The sequence below is a fragment of the Fundulus heteroclitus genome, chromosome 21 (assembly GCF_011125445.2).
Source record: "Fundulus heteroclitus isolate FHET01 chromosome 21, MU-UCD_Fhet_4.1, whole genome shotgun sequence".
Lineage (NCBI taxonomy): Eukaryota > Metazoa > Chordata > Actinopteri > Cyprinodontiformes > Fundulidae > Fundulus > Fundulus heteroclitus.
Genome location: NC_046381.1, coordinates 13,567,169 through 13,584,828, shown reverse-complemented (window position 1 = coordinate 13,584,828; position 17,660 = coordinate 13,567,169). Strand labels below are relative to the sequence as shown.

Below are 17,660 nucleotides of genomic sequence, written 5' to 3'. Positions count from 1 at the left end.
CAACAGCAATATTTTCTGTGATCAATAGATAGCAGGTGTTGTCTAAAACTAGACCATTTAAAGACCTGCCATATTTGTAGACGACTTCCTATTTGCTGCTCTGTTGGTTGGAATCGGCTCACTCCTCCTCCTCCCTCCTTCCAGACCCACGAGTACTTGCACGAGAAGCTGATCCTAAGGGCTCCCACAATAACGGAGAGATCGAAAAAGGTAAGGTGAAACGACAAACGCGATGCTTGCGCTTTACCAAAGCGTCCCGGAGACGAGCTCAGCCGCGTCCGTGTGTCAGGTACGACGGGTGCCCGGCTCCAGCGGACGGCTCCATAAAACGGAGGACGGCGAGTGGGAGTGGAGCGACGACGAGTTCGACGAAGAAAGCGAGGAGGGCAAAGCAGCGGTCGCCGCTTTAAGAGTGAGTCGGACCCTACATTAACACTTTTTTTTTTTTAAACAGGCCACTTCTGTTAATCGCTGTGCTCTGTTTAAATTGTCATCCTCGTCTCTGTGCTGTAGCATGTTCCACTGAGTCTCTCTGTGTGTATGTGTCTGACGCAAAGGAGCAGCAGGTGAAGGCTGTTAGTGCCGCCAGGCGACAAGTGCGCTTCTCCCACCCGCTCGAGCTGCCTGCACCCAGGGTTGTTCACTTGTCACCGAAATACAGATGGCGCTCCCCTAACAAGGAAGGACTCTCCCCCCCGTTGGCTCGCCCATGCTCCACAGCTCAGAGAGGCTGGACAGGCGGATAAACTTCGTTAGCAGAGAGAGAGAGAGAGAGAGAGCTGTGCAGCCATAGTGTTCATACCCCTTAAACTTTTTCCCTTTCTACACAACGACTTCAATGGGTTTTATTGGGATTTAAGGCAGGGCTGAACAATTAATCGCATTTTCAATATAATCGCGATTTAAAAAAACACAATTTCCAAATCGCAGGTCTGCAATTTTTGGCTATTTAACAATTAGTGAATCAGACGCGTCCATTAGGTGTCAGTAAAATGTTTAAAGTGGGTTTGCCTCCACATGGAAGGGAAGAAAGTTGCAGCAGTAAGATAATCTAATTTTATTACTTGTTTTAGAGGTTATATAATCATACATAGCATTAAGTTCTGGTCAATCAGTTTAATACATAGACTTTTATGTTCAACAAGGATTGATGTCCAAATCAATTAAAAGCTGTTCTCTTGAACAATATTCTGATTTATAAAAACATTAAAAGTTCTTGTTTTTGAATAGTCCTTGTTTACAAACATCTTTTATCTAGAGGCCATTTTTGTTGCTTGTGGTTAATGCAGAAAAAAGTCAAAATTGCAATTTTGGTTGAAATATATCATAGGCAGAACGCAATTATTTCTGCGCCGAGTTTAGATGCCGTGGGTCTTTTAGCAACTAATCCACACGGAGAGGAAACAAATTGATTTGTTGTTTTGTATATGTTTAAAAAGACATGATAAATTAAACTGGGGGGAAAATTGCATGAAATCGCAATATTAAGATAAAAAATCGCAATTAGATTATTTTCCAAAATTGTTCAGCCCTAATTTAAGGTAACAGACCCACACAGAACTCCATATAATTGCAAAGTGAACGAAAAATTATGTTTGACAAACGAAAAAAATGGAGAAGTGCACTGTACGTTTGCATTGCCCCCTCTTTGCTCTGATAAAATCCCGTTGCCTTCAAAAGTCACCTAATCAGTCAACCGACTCCACTTAGTTCAGTCGTAGCGTAAATACGGCCGTTCTGTAAAGGCGTCACAAGTTTATTTGAGAACATTAGTGAACAAACAGCATCATGAAGACCGAGGGGAGACAGCAGAAAGGTATAAGGTTTCAGAGATGTTGAAAGCAGAGTTAGGCTATAAACAAAATATCTCAATCCCTGAAAATCTCACTGAGGAACATTCAATCAATCCATCATTTAAACTGAAAAGAGTGTGGCCACAGATCTACTAAACTGTACTGGGCAAGAAAGGGAATAATAGGCGTAGTAGACAAATGGCCCATGGGAAATCTGGAGGAGCTGCAGAGGTCCACAGTGGAAGAGGCTACCAGCAGGACGGCTAGTAGTGATTCACTCCTTAACTCTGGTCTTTATGGGGAAGAGGCAATAAGAAAGAAATTTGGGACTTGGTATGGAGGTTAAAAAGTCCAAGGGGTATCAATACTTTTGATAGGTACTGTAGATTAAAAATGGAAGAAACACAAAAACACATTTATTGAAGTGTTCAGGTGTTCCCATGCAGTGTTGACAAAGCTCTGAGGTGCTTTATATTCACGTTTAGGTATATTTTCTGGGAATTGACATCATTTTCTTTACAAACAAGCCAAAACTTCTAAAAAGTTCAACGTTTCTGAAAATCTTCAAACAAAAGTAACAGCAGATCAAACAATTTACCATAAAAGGTAATTTTCAGCATCTTTGTTTCCTGGTGCTAAATTAAATGTGTGTCAAAGTTAGATGTTTAAGTGAAAAGCTGGTACTTAATTTTCTGTCTATAAAGATGTTAAATTTTTGTTGTTTAGTGGTTGCCTTGTTTAGGCGGCTTTTACAGAGAAAAGCAAAAGAAAAATGCTCAGATGAGGCAGTTCAGTTGCAGCTGGTCCTGCTGAAAATCTGCTGATTCCTCTCATCAGCAGTCAGTGGATTTCTAGTCTATAGCTGTGTTTTCAGAAAAAAGAAGAATCATGAGGTTCCTAAATAAGCAGAAGTGTTTTTTCTGTTAAGCAATTAAAATAATTCACTTATTTTATTCTGGTTCTTTCATAAATATGATGAGGTTTGCTATGAATTGGAAACTATTTGCACAATCATTTTAATTAAGAGAGCATAGGATTGATTAAATATGTTGCCAGTGAGAGATTCCGGTCCTGGAAGCCATCTGTATTTCCATTTCTTTTTCCCTTTTAACACTTTTGTCTTTACACTGCCTAAAATGAATTTATAAATGAGAACAGCAAATTACTCGTCTTCTTTGCTAATTGACTTTGACTCCCAATCTACCTTGTTGTGTGGTTAAATGTCGGCACACTGAACCATAAACCGTCTGTTGTAAGTTCAATGTTAGATCTTCATCCTCAAACAACTGGGTGCTCAAAAATAAAAACAAACATTCAGTGCTGAAAATCACTGAGCAGCGATTCTTTAATTTATTTTATTTTATTTTTCATGAATCAGATTCTTCCGCTGATCAGCAAAGCAAAGTCAGTTTGCCTTCATTTAGCCCGTGATGCTTTTTTTAAATTTTGGTTGATTAACCCTTGAGGCACCTCACCAAGACTCAAAACAATTCTCATGATAAAATTCTTAATTTTCAATATATATATAAAATCAATGCATCATATTATTTTCATCTACCTCAGATATAACAGACATAAAAAAAATGTATTGATGTTTTTCACATAAAATATATTCAGTGTTGTTTCTTAATGTGAAAAATCAATGTTGTGGCCTAGTGGTTCGAGGACTGTTTGTGTCCCAGAGGTTCTGGGTTCAACTCCCACAGACTGCCTCCCTTGGTCCCCCCAGAATGCTCCCTGGGCGCCGCACTGTGGCGGCCCACTTCTCCCCAGGGGGATTGGTTAAATCAGAGAACAAAATGACAATAAAGATGATCATTATTATCATTATGCAAATACTTTTCCCATAATAAGTTGCAAATTATATTAATTACAATCAGTTTATTACAGCCCAGACTTAAAAAAAACACTTTTTTTTTCTTTTTTTTTACCCAGAAGCTGTGCCTCTCATAAAACTGGAATATAAATTTCTTCTTTTTTTTTCACTCTCATCGTCTTAAAACTCCCAAGCTACTTCGGATATATTCACATAAAAAGCATTTTTTTTTTTTTTTCCAGGTTTTTGTGTCCTTTTTGTTATACAGTGTCGTGTTGTTTATCTGCCTCGCTTGTGATGACTCAGCATTCACTCGTCCAAACACACAAACATATTCTTAGCCGCATTCACGGCACTCTTTCATCTCAATGCCAACCTACCCAGACAGTTCCTGCAGTGTTCAGCTTTGTTATTGCGTTCTTTTTTGCAAGGTAAGCAAAAAAGACCTCTATTGAAACATTATTTTATGAAGCTCTGCTGCCCCTAGCAGTAAAGGGGAGGGTGTGTCATCAAACCTAAAACCTGTTTTTTCCTGTATAATCAAAGCAGAGGCATACATTTATTAGTTATTCATGGGAAAGCGTTATAATACGTGACGATTATGGTACATCAAAAATACATGCTCATACTGGGAGTCAATTAAGTTTGCAAAAATGTGCACATTTGGACCTCAAGGTGCCTCGAGGGTTTAACTTGACTTAAAAAAAATCAGTTTGAACCCTTTATGACTTTTGCATTTCTTTAATCTCACTTAACACTTCTCTGCTTTCTCTCCTAAATGTAACGGTGTAAGATGTGCCGCCACTCGTTTACAGCTCAGTTTGTGCTCATATAATTGTTAGAAATCGATTCGTCACAGCATTAAATCGACAAAGTAGAAGTCTCTGCGTATAAAAAGCCATTTTTCATGTTATGTAATGATGAACTCATTTCGGGTTAACAGGTTTCAAAGTGATTAAAGACGATCTGGGTCAGAGCAGATCCGTAACAGCAAGTCTTGATGGACTCTGAATTTATCTGAATTTCCACCCAAGTTTAATCTCAGCCTCTGAGGCCTCGCCATGAGTTTCCATTGTGACGTCTTGGTGTGGCCAGAGATGGACCCCATGTGTCCAAATGGCAGAACTGCATTACAATAACGTCACTTTATTGGCTTCAAGTTGTGGCTGATCGATGTTTATTTACAGAGGCAAATACTTGACAAAATAAACCAAAAGCTTCAAAAAGTTCAGGATTATCTTGTACATATAATACATATATTGTTTATTTACATGATTTCTGGTTGCCCAGGTAAAAGCTTGTCTTTCATTGATTTATTTATGTTCATTTGGTCAAGGTCTGCGCTCAGTTTCTCTGGACGTACAGGCCGTAACGCCCCTGGACGGGCTTTTAAACTTAAAAGTAGATTAAAATGCTCTTCTAGGAAGTTGCTATAGAGGCTTTCAAATCTAAAAGTGACAAATCTTTAAGTTTTGGCAGTAAAATCTTGGCACCCAACAATAAATCCCATCATTAATTATCGGAAAAGGGAAAGGGGTAAACTGAAATTTGGGCAGATCCATGACGACTGTAAACGAGTGAGCCATTTTATTGGGGTTACTTGTTTTTTTTTATTTTCAAGTGTGCAGTTTGCTTTTCAAAAACGGTCTCTTTGTCTGTCGTCAACAGTCGCCGAGAGTGAAGGAGGCTTTCCAGAATTCAGAGGTAAGTTTAAAAGGATTTATTTGACTTGTGGATGGCTCAGTTGGCATTTTTAACAGAATGTCGGGAAAACGAAAAAGCGAATCCCTACATTTTGTCAGCCAAAGCAAATTTCTTTAATCTTAAGAATTTGAGTCTGTTGTTCGAATATTTCGGTGAGGATGAACCAGAAGAATCTTCTTCAGCTTTTCCAGACTCCTGAGCCTTTAAGTAGTCACCTCCAGCCGGGTCAGGCGGAGCTACCTCACGCTGCTGGCCAACCTCTGCTGCAGCCCACCCAAGTCAACACTCAACTCCCTGGCCAGGCCGCGTCCCCCTCGCCCAGTGCTCCTCCTCCTCCTGCTGCTCCTGCTGCTATTCTCACTCAGGTGCTGGTGTGTCGTTTCCCTGCTTTTCAGGATGCATTCCCGCAGCAGAGCGTTGCGTAGTGCGGCTCGAAAGGGGCCTGTTCGTCAAGCTAATACCAGCTAGCGTTAGCATGTGTTGTTCGGGGGGGTTTATTACTGCGCTGATGCACGTCCAACACCTTTACTGACCTTTAACGTAACTTTGACCATGAGTTTAGCTATCTCTCCACAAACTGGTCCAGTCCTCCTGATTGAACTTGTGTGATGGAGTCAGGGTTGTAGGCCGCTTTGCTCACACACACCTCAACTCTCTACAGGTTTCCTATGAGATCAGCACTTTGTGATGGCCACACCAAAAACATTTGGCTTATTGTCCTTAAAGGGGACATGTCATTTTTCTTAATGTCTTCCTTTTCACAATGAAATCATTCAGTTGTGGTCTATATAAAGAGGAACAGCAAAACTTTTGTCTGAATTCCTTGTTAAGTTACACACACTCCCCCCTTTTTGCCCTCTGTTCTGAGGTGCGTCGGAGATCAACTCGTTTTGGTACTGTCTCTTTAAATCTAAAGTAGGAACTTTACAACAGGACCCCTCCAGGTTGCAGAGATTTTCCTTCCATCCCATTCGGCTGTTATTGTAATATGCTGGGGGACGGTGAAATGTAAAGCAAACATTTTCATCTGTCCATTTGTAGCTGCCCCATCTTTCAGCTTGCAGATTCGCTACATTGGTTAGCCAGAGGTGCGTGACTTTGTTTAGCAGTTCCACAGCAACTATTGTGATGCAATTGTTCAACAAAGAGTGGAAACTGAATGGTTTGGAAATATGACCTAAGCAGAATATAAAGATATCTAGGCGGCATCTGGACAGACTACATTTGAGTTTTCTACTCAAATGTAACAACATTTAAGGGATAAAAAATAGGATTTTGCTTGATATGTAACCTTTAAGCTATGTTTTCTTTACATCAGGGATTATTCTTTGGGTCATTGACTCTTTGGAAAACCCATTTGGACCCAATCTTTAACTTCCTGGTGCCGGTCCCTCCTCCAACACATATCTCCACACAACGTGACACCTTTGTACCTCAGTTGGGTGGATGTTCTCAGGCTTCCTAGGTTCCCTTTTACCCCTAAAAGCAAAAATATTGGTTCTTACAGCCAGTCGCTTTAACGTCGGTTTCATCAAACTACAAAAGTTCAGTCGGAGTTAATGTCAGACAATGAGGGGGAAAAGAGGTTATGTCTTTTTTTTTATAATGGTGTGTTTGAATAAATGTTTTTACAATGTAATTTTTAGGTCCAGCTTCACACAAATTAATTTGTCAAATTTGATTCAACAGATTCCAGCTGCCTCAGGAGACGCCAACACTCCCATTAGTTTGGTATTAAGGTTAAGGTACGTCTTTTTAACACGTCTTCGGGGCCTAGTCTCTATCCAACATCACTTGGAGATGTTCTTCAAGGCATTTGCTTTGATTTATTTTATTTCTTTTACCACCTATCAGAAATTCAAAAAAGGAGCTGAATGACATCCGCTTTGAATTTATGCCAGGAAGAGGTAGGTGTCGTCTCTTTTTATTTTTTTTAAACCACTCCAGAGAAGCTAGACTTTCTGTTTTGTGGTCTTTGTTTAATCCCTCCCATAATGAGTGTCACAAAATGTTTCCCCTCCATAGCCTCATTGGCTAGCTAGTTAAAATTTTCCTTCTGTACAGTTTTTATTTTTGGCTGAATAATCAGTACAACTAACAGGGATTTAATACACGTCATAGAATTGGTTTTCTGTGTCAGCAGCCAAGAAAAACGGGTCCATAATAGTTACTTTGTTACCTATTGATCTTGAGAACAAAAGCTGTTGATGGTAAATAGTTTGTTTGAATGTGACGCCACATGTTTGGGAATGATTAAGCCGCTTTACACTGTGGCTTTTTCAGACACCGCGGATGGAGTGTCCCAGGAGCTGGTGTCAGCGGGCCTGGTGGACGGGAGGGACTTAGTAATCGGTGAGTTCAGCAAACTTTTCTGTCTTTTGGACCCATTTCTTAGCATTTTTTTGCCCCCAAGATTAAAAATGAGCTTTTGGTCCATATCAAAGCAGACAGTTTTTTGCACACGGCCTCCAGGCTTTCTGAAGACAGAGCTATCGCTTATTTCTGTTTTCTTTTTACTCTGGATGTTCCACAAATCCCGAGTTATCATGGAGCTGAAGTCGGCCTCTGATTCAGGAGTGTGGTTAAGGGCCATCTTCCTGCTTTTTTATCCCCTAAACCAGGGGTCTGCAACCTTTACAGTCTAAAAGGCATTTTGCCTCCAGTCCACTTGAATTAAACTCGTTCAGAGTCGCAAATGTTGCCTGGCCTTTTGAAAAAAGACGTTATCATTTTTGATAAAGATCTACTGTAGGAAATATGTTGTCATCGTTAAAGAAACACACTTATGTCTATTTTGAGGTTTAAAAAAATAAGAGGATGGATGGGATGTTATTTGTGGATAATGATGTAAAAAAAAAAAATCTTAGTTTCCAACATAATGAAAAAATATTGATTTAAAATTAAATATTACTGGCACTTTTAGCATCATTCTGTTGTGAAAATTAAAAGCAATTATTCCAAGAAAAAAAATGCCAAAACCTGCATTTATCACCATTATTACATTTAAATAACATAATAAAAATATAACTTTGTAGCCAAGTTTATTAAGAGCCACTGGGGAAGGTCCAAAGAGCCACAGACCCTTTTAGAACTCAACCTGGAGTCGGGAAAGGTGTCAAAGATGTGCATAAATAAAAACCTGCAAATGTTAAACAGCCTTGTGTTATATGTGTGATGCACACAGAGGACGAGTCCATTGTATTCAGATTCCTACAAACTCTGAAAGTCTGGAAATTGACTTCAGTGTTTTCCAAAACATTTGTTTCCCATCTCATCGTCTAAATATTGCATTCTACGCTCCCCTCTTCCTCATATCCTCCCTTGTACTCTTCCTCTTATTTGCCTTAAAATATTCCAGAACGTAATATAAGAGCTAAGTGAAAACCTGTATTAAATGATCTATTTCTATTTTTTTTTTTTTACATTTTCAAGGTTAACTATTGCTGTCAGATATCTGTCCTTTGAGCCTCGTTACATAGTTGAGATCAGACTGAAAGATCCTTAGTCTTTTAGGTTTAATAAATGAATTGATTGGCGTTGGTGATTGGTAATGAGTCTGAAAGGTTTCTGACCCGTCTGGCTGCTGGTCCTGTTAACCTAGAGGTTCCCAAATATTTTCTGTTGTGCTACGTTTTGAAGAAGACAATATTTTAAACATTTAATTTCAATTTAAACATAAAGAATAAAAATGCAAGCGTAACATCAGACAATAAAGATAACCGGGAGGCTCTACGTTTTAAGGAAAAAATGCAACAATGCCATGAAGACATAAACGTTTGTTTTTTATTTTATTTTCATTGAAATGTAATTTCTCTTTCAGTTGCTGCAAATTTGCAGAAGATAGTTGATGAGCCTCAAGCCCATAAAAATGTAACATTCAAGCTGGTGAGTGAGACTTTTGCCACACGTTGATGATATTATCAGTTGCCGTGTTGCATTATCTTTTCTCCCTTCCAGACCGTACAAGAAAAGGGGATTAGACCTCCATGCTTTGTGCTGTTCAAACCTGACTAGGATATTATGATGCGATTAAAATGCATCCATGTCTGGTGTGAGGTTCTACCTCCGTTGACACAATTCGAGTTTAAAGTTAGAGGAACTGATTCCGCATTCAGACTGATTATTACTAGCAGCGCACATTGATTATGATGCATCTCACTTGTATTATGTTCACTGGTAGACGTGAAGTCCAGCAGATTTAATTGGAGACAAACTGGCCGTGCTGATAAGCAGCTTTTTCTTGCAGCTATCACATTAGAGGCTGCCATGTTGAATTTTGGGGTCCGATCTGGAGGAGTTCTTTAAACCGCTGAGATGAAATGCGTCTTACAATGAGTCGTTTTGCTACCATAAACTTTAATGTGACAATGCTTTTGGTGTGAAAGACCAACACAAAGTAGAGCATGGCTGTGAAAATGAAGGATAATGATGCAAGAATAATAAATAAATAAAAAAGTACACCAAGAAAGATCTGAAAAGTGCGGTGTGTGTTTGCCGTTGACCCCTCGAAACGTACTTCATAGAACCACCGTTATCGAGGATTACACGCCCAAGTGTTTTTTTGTACGTATGTACCAGTTTTGCACATCTAGAGACAAAAAATGTTTCCCGTTCTGCGCCAAGTGTCTTGAACTCAGTTGCACGGGATGGAAAGCATCTGAGAAGAGCGATATTTGAGTCTCATCTCTGGTGGTTTTTGGCGAACAGGTGAAAAAACTTTGACTGGGCCGTTCTATCACAGGTGTATATCTGCCTAAGGCTGTCAGTGATGTTTTCTTGGGCCTTCGATGACACCCAGAAGGATTTTTTTTATTTCTGATGCAATTACCCCAAACCCAATGAACCGTGTTTCATTTCCTAACAATGAGATTTGTTAATTAATAGGCTACTATTAAGGAATATAAGCTAAAAAAAAAAGTTTCTTTCCCTGCAATTTGTGCTTTCAGTGCAACATTTTTCTATGCTGTGGACTCACTGGTCCACAGCACAGCACACACAGCACTGTGTATGAAAGCGTTATTACTACTACCTTACTTTATTTTATTTCAGACGCTGTACACGATCCGTATAAAAACAGAGGAACAACTAGAACATAGAATTAAAATGCTTTTCTTTAAAGTCTCAAACACCAGTGAGTCCACAGCATAGAAAAATGTTGCACTGAGCTCAGTCCAGGGTTCGTCAGTGCAGTTTGTAGTCTGACGGTCTACAGCGGCACCTTCAGATGCTCTTGTAAAAAAAAAAAAAAAAAAAAAAAATTTTAAATATGTATAGTTTTCCATCCACTTCAAACATTTCTTCTACTTTTATGCTAATCGTCACATGGAATCAAATACTTTGAAGTTTGTGGTTGTAATGAAAGAAATTATTTTTGTGAATACTTGAATAAGACTGTGATAACTTCAGACTTAATGAATGTTTCCTGACTGATTTATTTTATTAATTTTTATTGATCTCTTCACAGGCTTCTGGGGTTGAAGGATCTGAAATACCAGATGACATCAAGCTGATGGGCTTTGCTCAGCTCAGCATTAGTTAAACTGTCGTTCTGCCTGGAACCGTGACTTGCCTAAAAAATGTGAAAATTAAAAAAACAAACAAAAAAAAACATAGTTTAATGCATTTTTCTTCTCTTTCCATGGCTGTAAAGAAACCACTACTGCCAAAGAAAATAGTACCATTTTGCTACCCATAGGATTATCCAATACCACCTTGGTGGATTAGGTGGTCAGACGTCGCGTCAGAGCGTACAATGCGGGAATCGCTCAAAGTTTACAGTGCACATGTAGAAGAGGATGCGAGCATCTGCAAGAAAATGTTTCCATCCAACATTCTGGGTTCCTTCATCCTGTTATTCCCTCGTTACCATGTGATGCTTTTGCACAATCTGATCCAACACCCTCGATAAGTGTAACAATGCCTTATAGCCAAGAGAACTACTGAATGCACGTTTCGGGGACGCCCCCTTATACCCCCCCCCCCCCCCCCCCCCCCCCCCCAGCCCCATTTGGAGCGATGTGTCGTTTGAATGTGGCCTCAGGTGCTGATGCCAAACTTTTTACTTTTTTTTTTTTTTTCTTAAGTGAGTGCTTATGAGATGGAAAATAAAGTAATGCCAAAATATGATTATTATGATTTCTCTTCAGTCTTTGCTGTGTGAGACTGAGTATAGCAAAAATTGTCATGTGGTGATTGTTAGTTCAGAACTCTTGTTTTTTTTTTTTTTTTTTTTTTTTTTTACTGGGATACAATTTTGGTGTCATTTTAAAAACGGGTAGTATAGGAACAAAATTAGGCCCAACATATTTTGGACATGTGACTCTAGCTGGATATCAATGTGAAATAGTGTCTCAAAAATAATTAGTGTTGATGAAACTATGGATATTTTTATTTTTGAGATTTTTTTTTTTTACATAATCTTTGTGTAAAACTTAGCTGCCTTTAGTTGTATGAGCTTCTTGAGTGTAAAAAAAAATAGATTTATGCACAGTACTCGCACCTGAGACTGATTGGATAGTGATTAATCAAAATGGCCAATGAGAAAATAAACATTGTATAATTAGGTTAGGAAAAAATGTTGGCAAAATTAAAGGATTACTTTAAATCTAAATTTACTGCTATGAATAACTTTGAGCTTAACTATATAATATTTGGAGACCTATTTGTCGCCTACACCAGGGGCATAACTGAGCTTTCAGCCCCTTAACTCCGCAAAATTAATAAGAACTTTGATAATTATATTAATCAGCAAGCTATTTGACCTGTTGTTTTATGTATTAATTGAATTAACATTTTCTAAAAGGGGTTGGGCTTCACTACATCTCTTTGTTACACTCTGCAAAAAAAACAAATTTAAACCACTAAAAGAAAATTTTTTACACAGGCTTCCAGCATTTAATTGATAGCATTGCCTAATTATGACTCATTAGGATTTGATTAGAATACTTTGTCTTATCAACCTGCTTTCTTCGTAGTGCGTTGACATGTAGTCTCTCAACGTCCAGCAGAAAATGTATATTTGTAAACAGAATTGGTTTGCATAGCTGAGGGCAAAACGCATCTTAAAACCACGTTTAGTCACCAATTACGTGTATTTTCTCAGACACCCGACACCTTTGAGGTCTAACCAGTTTCGTCCTGCAACATGCAAGATTCATTGTGCTACTCTAAAACCACAACGTTTCAAGGCATCTGACGATGGCAAATGTGTGGTCAAAGTTTTTAGTTTTAAAATTTACGCCAAACTTTATGACACATGGCCAAAATGGTTGAAAGTACCTGTGTGCCACAAAAGTTCTGGTTTTGAAGAAACTGCATGCAACAATTTTAATGAATGGAACTATAGTCTGATTTTTGTAGAAAAGCGATCTGTAAGTCATTGTAGATCAAAAATTAAAAAAGATTCTTGCACTTATATCTTCTCAAAGGAAATACATTTTGTTTTAATTTTAAAATTTGCTTGTTTTCTATGTTCTTGGCCCAGAAAATAATTTTAGTCTCGGCACAGAAATAAAAGCATATGGCTCACTGTTTCGTTAAAAATGCCTGTTGCCAGCTCTGCCTTTCAGTAAAATTCGCTGGATGTTTGTGATTATTCCTATTATTAACCTTGTGATCTTTCTTTGATTTTAGTGTCATCGTAAAAGACATTCTTTTATTTTTGAATCTATTTTTCAATTTAAAAATATTTAAGGTTCAGCAAAAAAAAAGCCCTGAAAAATTAACTGTCTTCCATATGAACTACCTACAATAGAGGTCCAAACTATTTCAACGGATAACTCTGATTTACATAATTTCCAATATGTTTACATCATTCACCAGGTTTGTTTTTTATTTTTTACTCTTTTTGTGACTAAAATGGTTGCTGATGCCATCTGCTCATTGTTTTAAGTATCCCGTTAAGTATATTCAAAGTACCCGCTGCTAAACGCTCCCACTAATAGTTTTTGTAGACGAATTTATCCTTCATCCAAAATGAAAATTTCTGGTAAATTAAGTTAACGCTACAGTTAAACTGTATGCAGAGCTCGTTTCCTGGGATTTTGAAAGCAAGGAATCAACTTGGTTCTGAATGCATTTTTAGCTCAAGAGGCTCATACAAAGGGCGGTGAAGTTTTTAAAAACGGCCCAAAACTACATCCAAAGGAAATACAGTAATGTCTGGGGCATTTTGCTTCACAGTGTTAAAAAAACGGATTTATCAGTACAAGCTATTTCTGTCCTAAATGTATTCCTAAATGTAATGAGAGATAATTTCTAGAAACTTCCGAACGCCGCTCTTTTTGTCAGACACGTGTAAATACGTTGTTTGACTGTTTTAAGCGATGGATTTTACGCATCAGGTTGACTCAAACTGTGCATAGATATGAAGGCTTCAGTTTATGGTTTACACGGAGACTTGATGAACTCTTACTACTTAGATCAAATATTTGATTATTAACGTCGATGGATAAATAAAATTTGGGAAATTCACTTGTAAATATACAAGTGTACCAAAAATAAACGAGTAGGTCCCCTTGGCGGGTTCTTCTTTGTCGAAGCGTTTCGTCACTTCTCCAGTCTGAAGAATCAACAAGTTTAATGGTGACAATCCCAACTGGTTGCTCACTTTGTCACCATTAAACTTGTTGATCCATTATGCGACATTGCTGCTTATAAGGCTGAGTTTACCTGCAACTCCTCAGACTGGAGAAGAGACGAACCATTTCAACAAAGAGGAGTCCATCCAAAGGTCCGATGAAAGTTCTTTTTTTTTTTTTTTTAAACTGGATTACTGAGAAGCATCAGCATAGACAAGTGTACGTTAAAAAAAAAAAAAAAAGTTATACTGGGCGGTGGCAATTCCTGCATGCAGGTAGATAAAAACATGGAGATTCTGGGGTGGGATGCAATGCAGTTCTGCATAAACATCATCATCTAGTCTCACTAATCTCTGCATCAAGCTGGGGGCGGGGCACCAACTCACCATTGACTTAACCTGCATAAAAGCAATGGAAAACTAGGGTGGAACTGACTCATGTGTATTTAATTTTTTTTAAATCATTTCTATCACCCTTACTAGTGCGACCATTGGCACCTGCCAAAATGGTACATGTCGCTGATAAAAGCTTACAGCTGGTCTTCCTTTTTGGCTTTTTCCAATTTCATGGGCTGATTTATACTTCTGATGTTAGAACTGTGCTCGTTAAAGGTTGTTGCGTTAATTGAGGGGGGTCATCAGAGAAAACCTGAAAGCCTTTCTGTTAAAACAGGCGTTAAACTTCATGTGATTTTTTTATTTTTTATTTTTATTTTTTGCTGAATTCACAGTGTAGCCCCTGAAACGTTCTTACTACCTGATATTAGTTTCCGAAATTCACATTTATTTTAATGAGGCTGAAAATAAGTACTTGACTTACACTTTAGGATGTAAATAGTGTCATTTGCCTATGTTTTGACGCTGTTTCACCTTTTTTTTTTTGTCTCGACATGATTGCTGAAACATGACGCTTGGCACTCTGCTTTGGGTTGTGTACTTGTGAGGGGCTTGATGTCAGCAACAATTTGTCAAATGTGATGCCCGTTCATAATTTCCTCTTTGGAAATGTGACTATTTTGGATAATATAGAGTTTAAGTACTAAATCAACACTTTAAGTTTCCAAAAACCTTTTCTCCGTCGCCCACAAAACGCCAGGCGGAGGCCGTTTACAGCTGCACTCGCGCTTCTTCATCTTTTTCTCTTGCGGCTGATAAATAACAGCGCCATGATTGTAAACAGTTGGCAAAGCCCGTTTTCCTTCAAATTTAGCATAAACGACTGGGTCAGAGGAACGTGTGTTTTGCATTTGCTACATCTTAACATACCAGCACGGTTTTATGTATTTAATTAGGTGAATTGTTGTAGTGTCACAGCCCTCCGGATGCCATTTTGAATGAAATGAAAAAGAATTTAATAGAAGAGCTTTGTATTTTGCCTGTGAAGATGTAAACTTTTGTGCAAGCCTTAAATCACAAATGACCAAGTGTATTTTTTATCTTTTTTTTTTTTTTTTTTTTTTTTTTTTGAGAATTTAGGAGATAATTTTGATTTAGACTTAGTGTCTTTGAAATGTACGTCCTGAAAAAGACTTACGGCAGGGAGTTGACAAAAGGAAAGGTTCCTGATGTTCATCACCTGCTGATGGTCTCAGGCTGAGCTCTTCAAAGGTGGACAGGAGTTTTGTGTTCAAGCCTTATGAGATGATTGTGTGTGCGTTGTGTAAACGGAGTCTGGCTTCAAACGGAGCTGAAGATCGAATGGCTTTGTTCTATTCCCAAACAATCTTCTGTCCTGATTCCACATCGTCTAACAAAACTGTAGCAACTGAACAGATCTAAAAGGCAAAACCATGTTTGTCTAGGACTAATCATGGTCGTAATATGATTGCTTTCCTGTTTTTGTTTAGTGTTTTTTCCATTTTTTTCAGATCATTTTGGAGTTCAGGCATGTTTATCTTGATTGTTTTTATTCATTAAAAGAATTTGCATATCTGCTTTGTAGAGTGGTGCCTTTTTTTCCCACTTTATTTACCAAAACTCCATGTAAAGTAATATCCCACAGCTCAAAAATAAATAAATAAAGGGAACACTTAAACAACATAATGTAAATCCAAGTCAGTCACACTAAAGTGAAATCCAGCTGTCCTCTTAAGCAACACTAATTGACAATCAGTTTCAACTGTTGAATAGACACCAGGTGGAAACTAGAGGCAATTAGCCCCCTCCCCAGGAAACAGGCCTGCAGCAGGACTGCTACCTCCACCTTTCTGCAAGGAGGAACAGGAGGAGCACTGCTAAAGCAATACAAGGTGACCTCCGGCAGGCCACAAATGTGCCTGTGTCTGCTCAAACGATCAGAAACAGACTCCATGAGGGTGGTATGAGACCACCTCCATGTGGGGTTATGCTTACAACCCAACACTGGAGGATGTTTGGCATTTGCTAGAGAACACCAAGATTGGTAAATTTGTCACTGGCGCCTTGAGCTCTTCACAGATTAAATCAGGTTCCCACTGAGAACATGTGACTGACATAACAGAGTCTGGAGACACCAGGGAGGACATTCTGCTGCCTGCAACATCCTCCATGACCGGTTTGGCAGTGGGTCAGTAATGCTGTGGGGTGGCATTTCTTTGGGGGTCCACACAGCCCTCCATGTGCTCTTCAGAGGTAGTCTGACTGCCATTAGGTACAGAGATGATATCCTCAGACCCATTGTGAGAACATGTGCTGGTGTGGTTGGTCCTGGGTTCCTCTTAATGCAAGACGATGCTAGACCTCATATGGCTGGAGTGTGTCAGCAGTTCCTGTAAGATGAAGTCATTGATGCTATGGACCAGCCCACCCGTTCCCCAGACCTGAATCCAACTGAGCACATCTGGGACATCATGTCTTGCTCCATCCACCACCGCACGTTGCACCACAGACTGTCCAGGAGTTGGTGGATGCTTGTGGGATGATTTTGATTACTACTAACAGAAGTAAACTTAAACAGGAGCTGAATCTAATAAGAATATCTCAAGCATAATACTGAACTAAAGGAAAACGAGCATAAAGGATCTAACAGAACTAATAAAATGACATTGGCAAAAAAGAAAACTAAACATGTAGCACAAATGAGGATCTCTAATACTAAGAAGGGACAGACTACAGAACTTATAAAAAACATAGCTAACCAATACCCAAATATATAAATTTACACAAAAGCTGAAAAGAAAACTAAACAGATGATAACACAAGGATGTAGGGATGAACATAAAATAACCAGATTGCTGGATCCCCAAGGAGCTAACAATAGTAATCACGTCCCTGGGAATTCTGAAAATGGAAAGATCTTTGACAGAATTTATAACGGCTAAAGAGGAGATTTAGTGTGCCTGAGGAAAGACTAAGGCCAAATTGGTGGGTTGAACACAATTATTTGAAGGTATGTTGTTACAGTTAGCCGATGTGAACCTTGAACATATTGCCTTCCTAGAGACAGTGATTCTGTAACAGCCAGAAGACATGATAAAACAAATCTGTGGCAATCAGAGGTGTCAAGTAACGAAGTACAAATACTTCGTTACTGTACTTAAGTACACTTTTTAGGTATATACTTTACTCCATTACTTATTTTTCTTCCTACTTCTTACTTCTACTCATTACATTTTCACACAAGTATCTGTACTTTCTATTCCTTACGTTTTTAAAACAAACGTTACTTGTTACTCTTGGCTTCAGTTTAAAATTTATAAATATTAATTTCACGTAATGTGCGCCATCCAATGCAGATCATTGGCGCCATCCACACCTAGTGTAATTGGATGAGTCAAACGCAAACACTCAT

The 17,660-nt window shown here is 38.6% G+C and overlaps 1 protein-coding gene across 2 annotated transcripts in view; it reads left to right on the top strand.

The window, feature by feature from the left end:
- oxsr1b (oxidative stress responsive kinase 1b) overlaps positions 1–15,823 on the top strand; it is a 67,020-nt gene extending 51,197 nt beyond the window's left edge. The window contains exons 10-19 of one of the 2 annotated variants that reach the window (XM_036125046.1): positions 145–210; positions 290–412; positions 558–566; positions 5,278–5,313; positions 5,496–5,678; positions 7,003–7,058; positions 7,168–7,220; positions 7,597–7,665; positions 9,134–9,198; positions 10,778–15,823. In XM_036125046.1, the coding sequence (XP_035980939.1) occupies positions 145–210; positions 290–412; positions 558–566; positions 5,278–5,313; positions 5,496–5,678; positions 7,003–7,058; positions 7,168–7,220; positions 7,597–7,665; positions 9,134–9,198; positions 10,778–10,852 (735 nt within the window). In that variant the 3' untranslated portion in view covers positions 10,853–15,823. The remainder of the gene's footprint in view (positions 1–144; positions 211–289; positions 413–557; positions 567–5,277; positions 5,314–5,495; positions 5,679–7,002; positions 7,059–7,167; positions 7,221–7,596; positions 7,666–9,133; positions 9,199–10,777) is intronic. The other variant, XM_012880182.3, reaches the window with a different exon arrangement.
- The last annotated feature ends 1,837 nt before the right edge of the window (positions 15,824–17,660 follow it).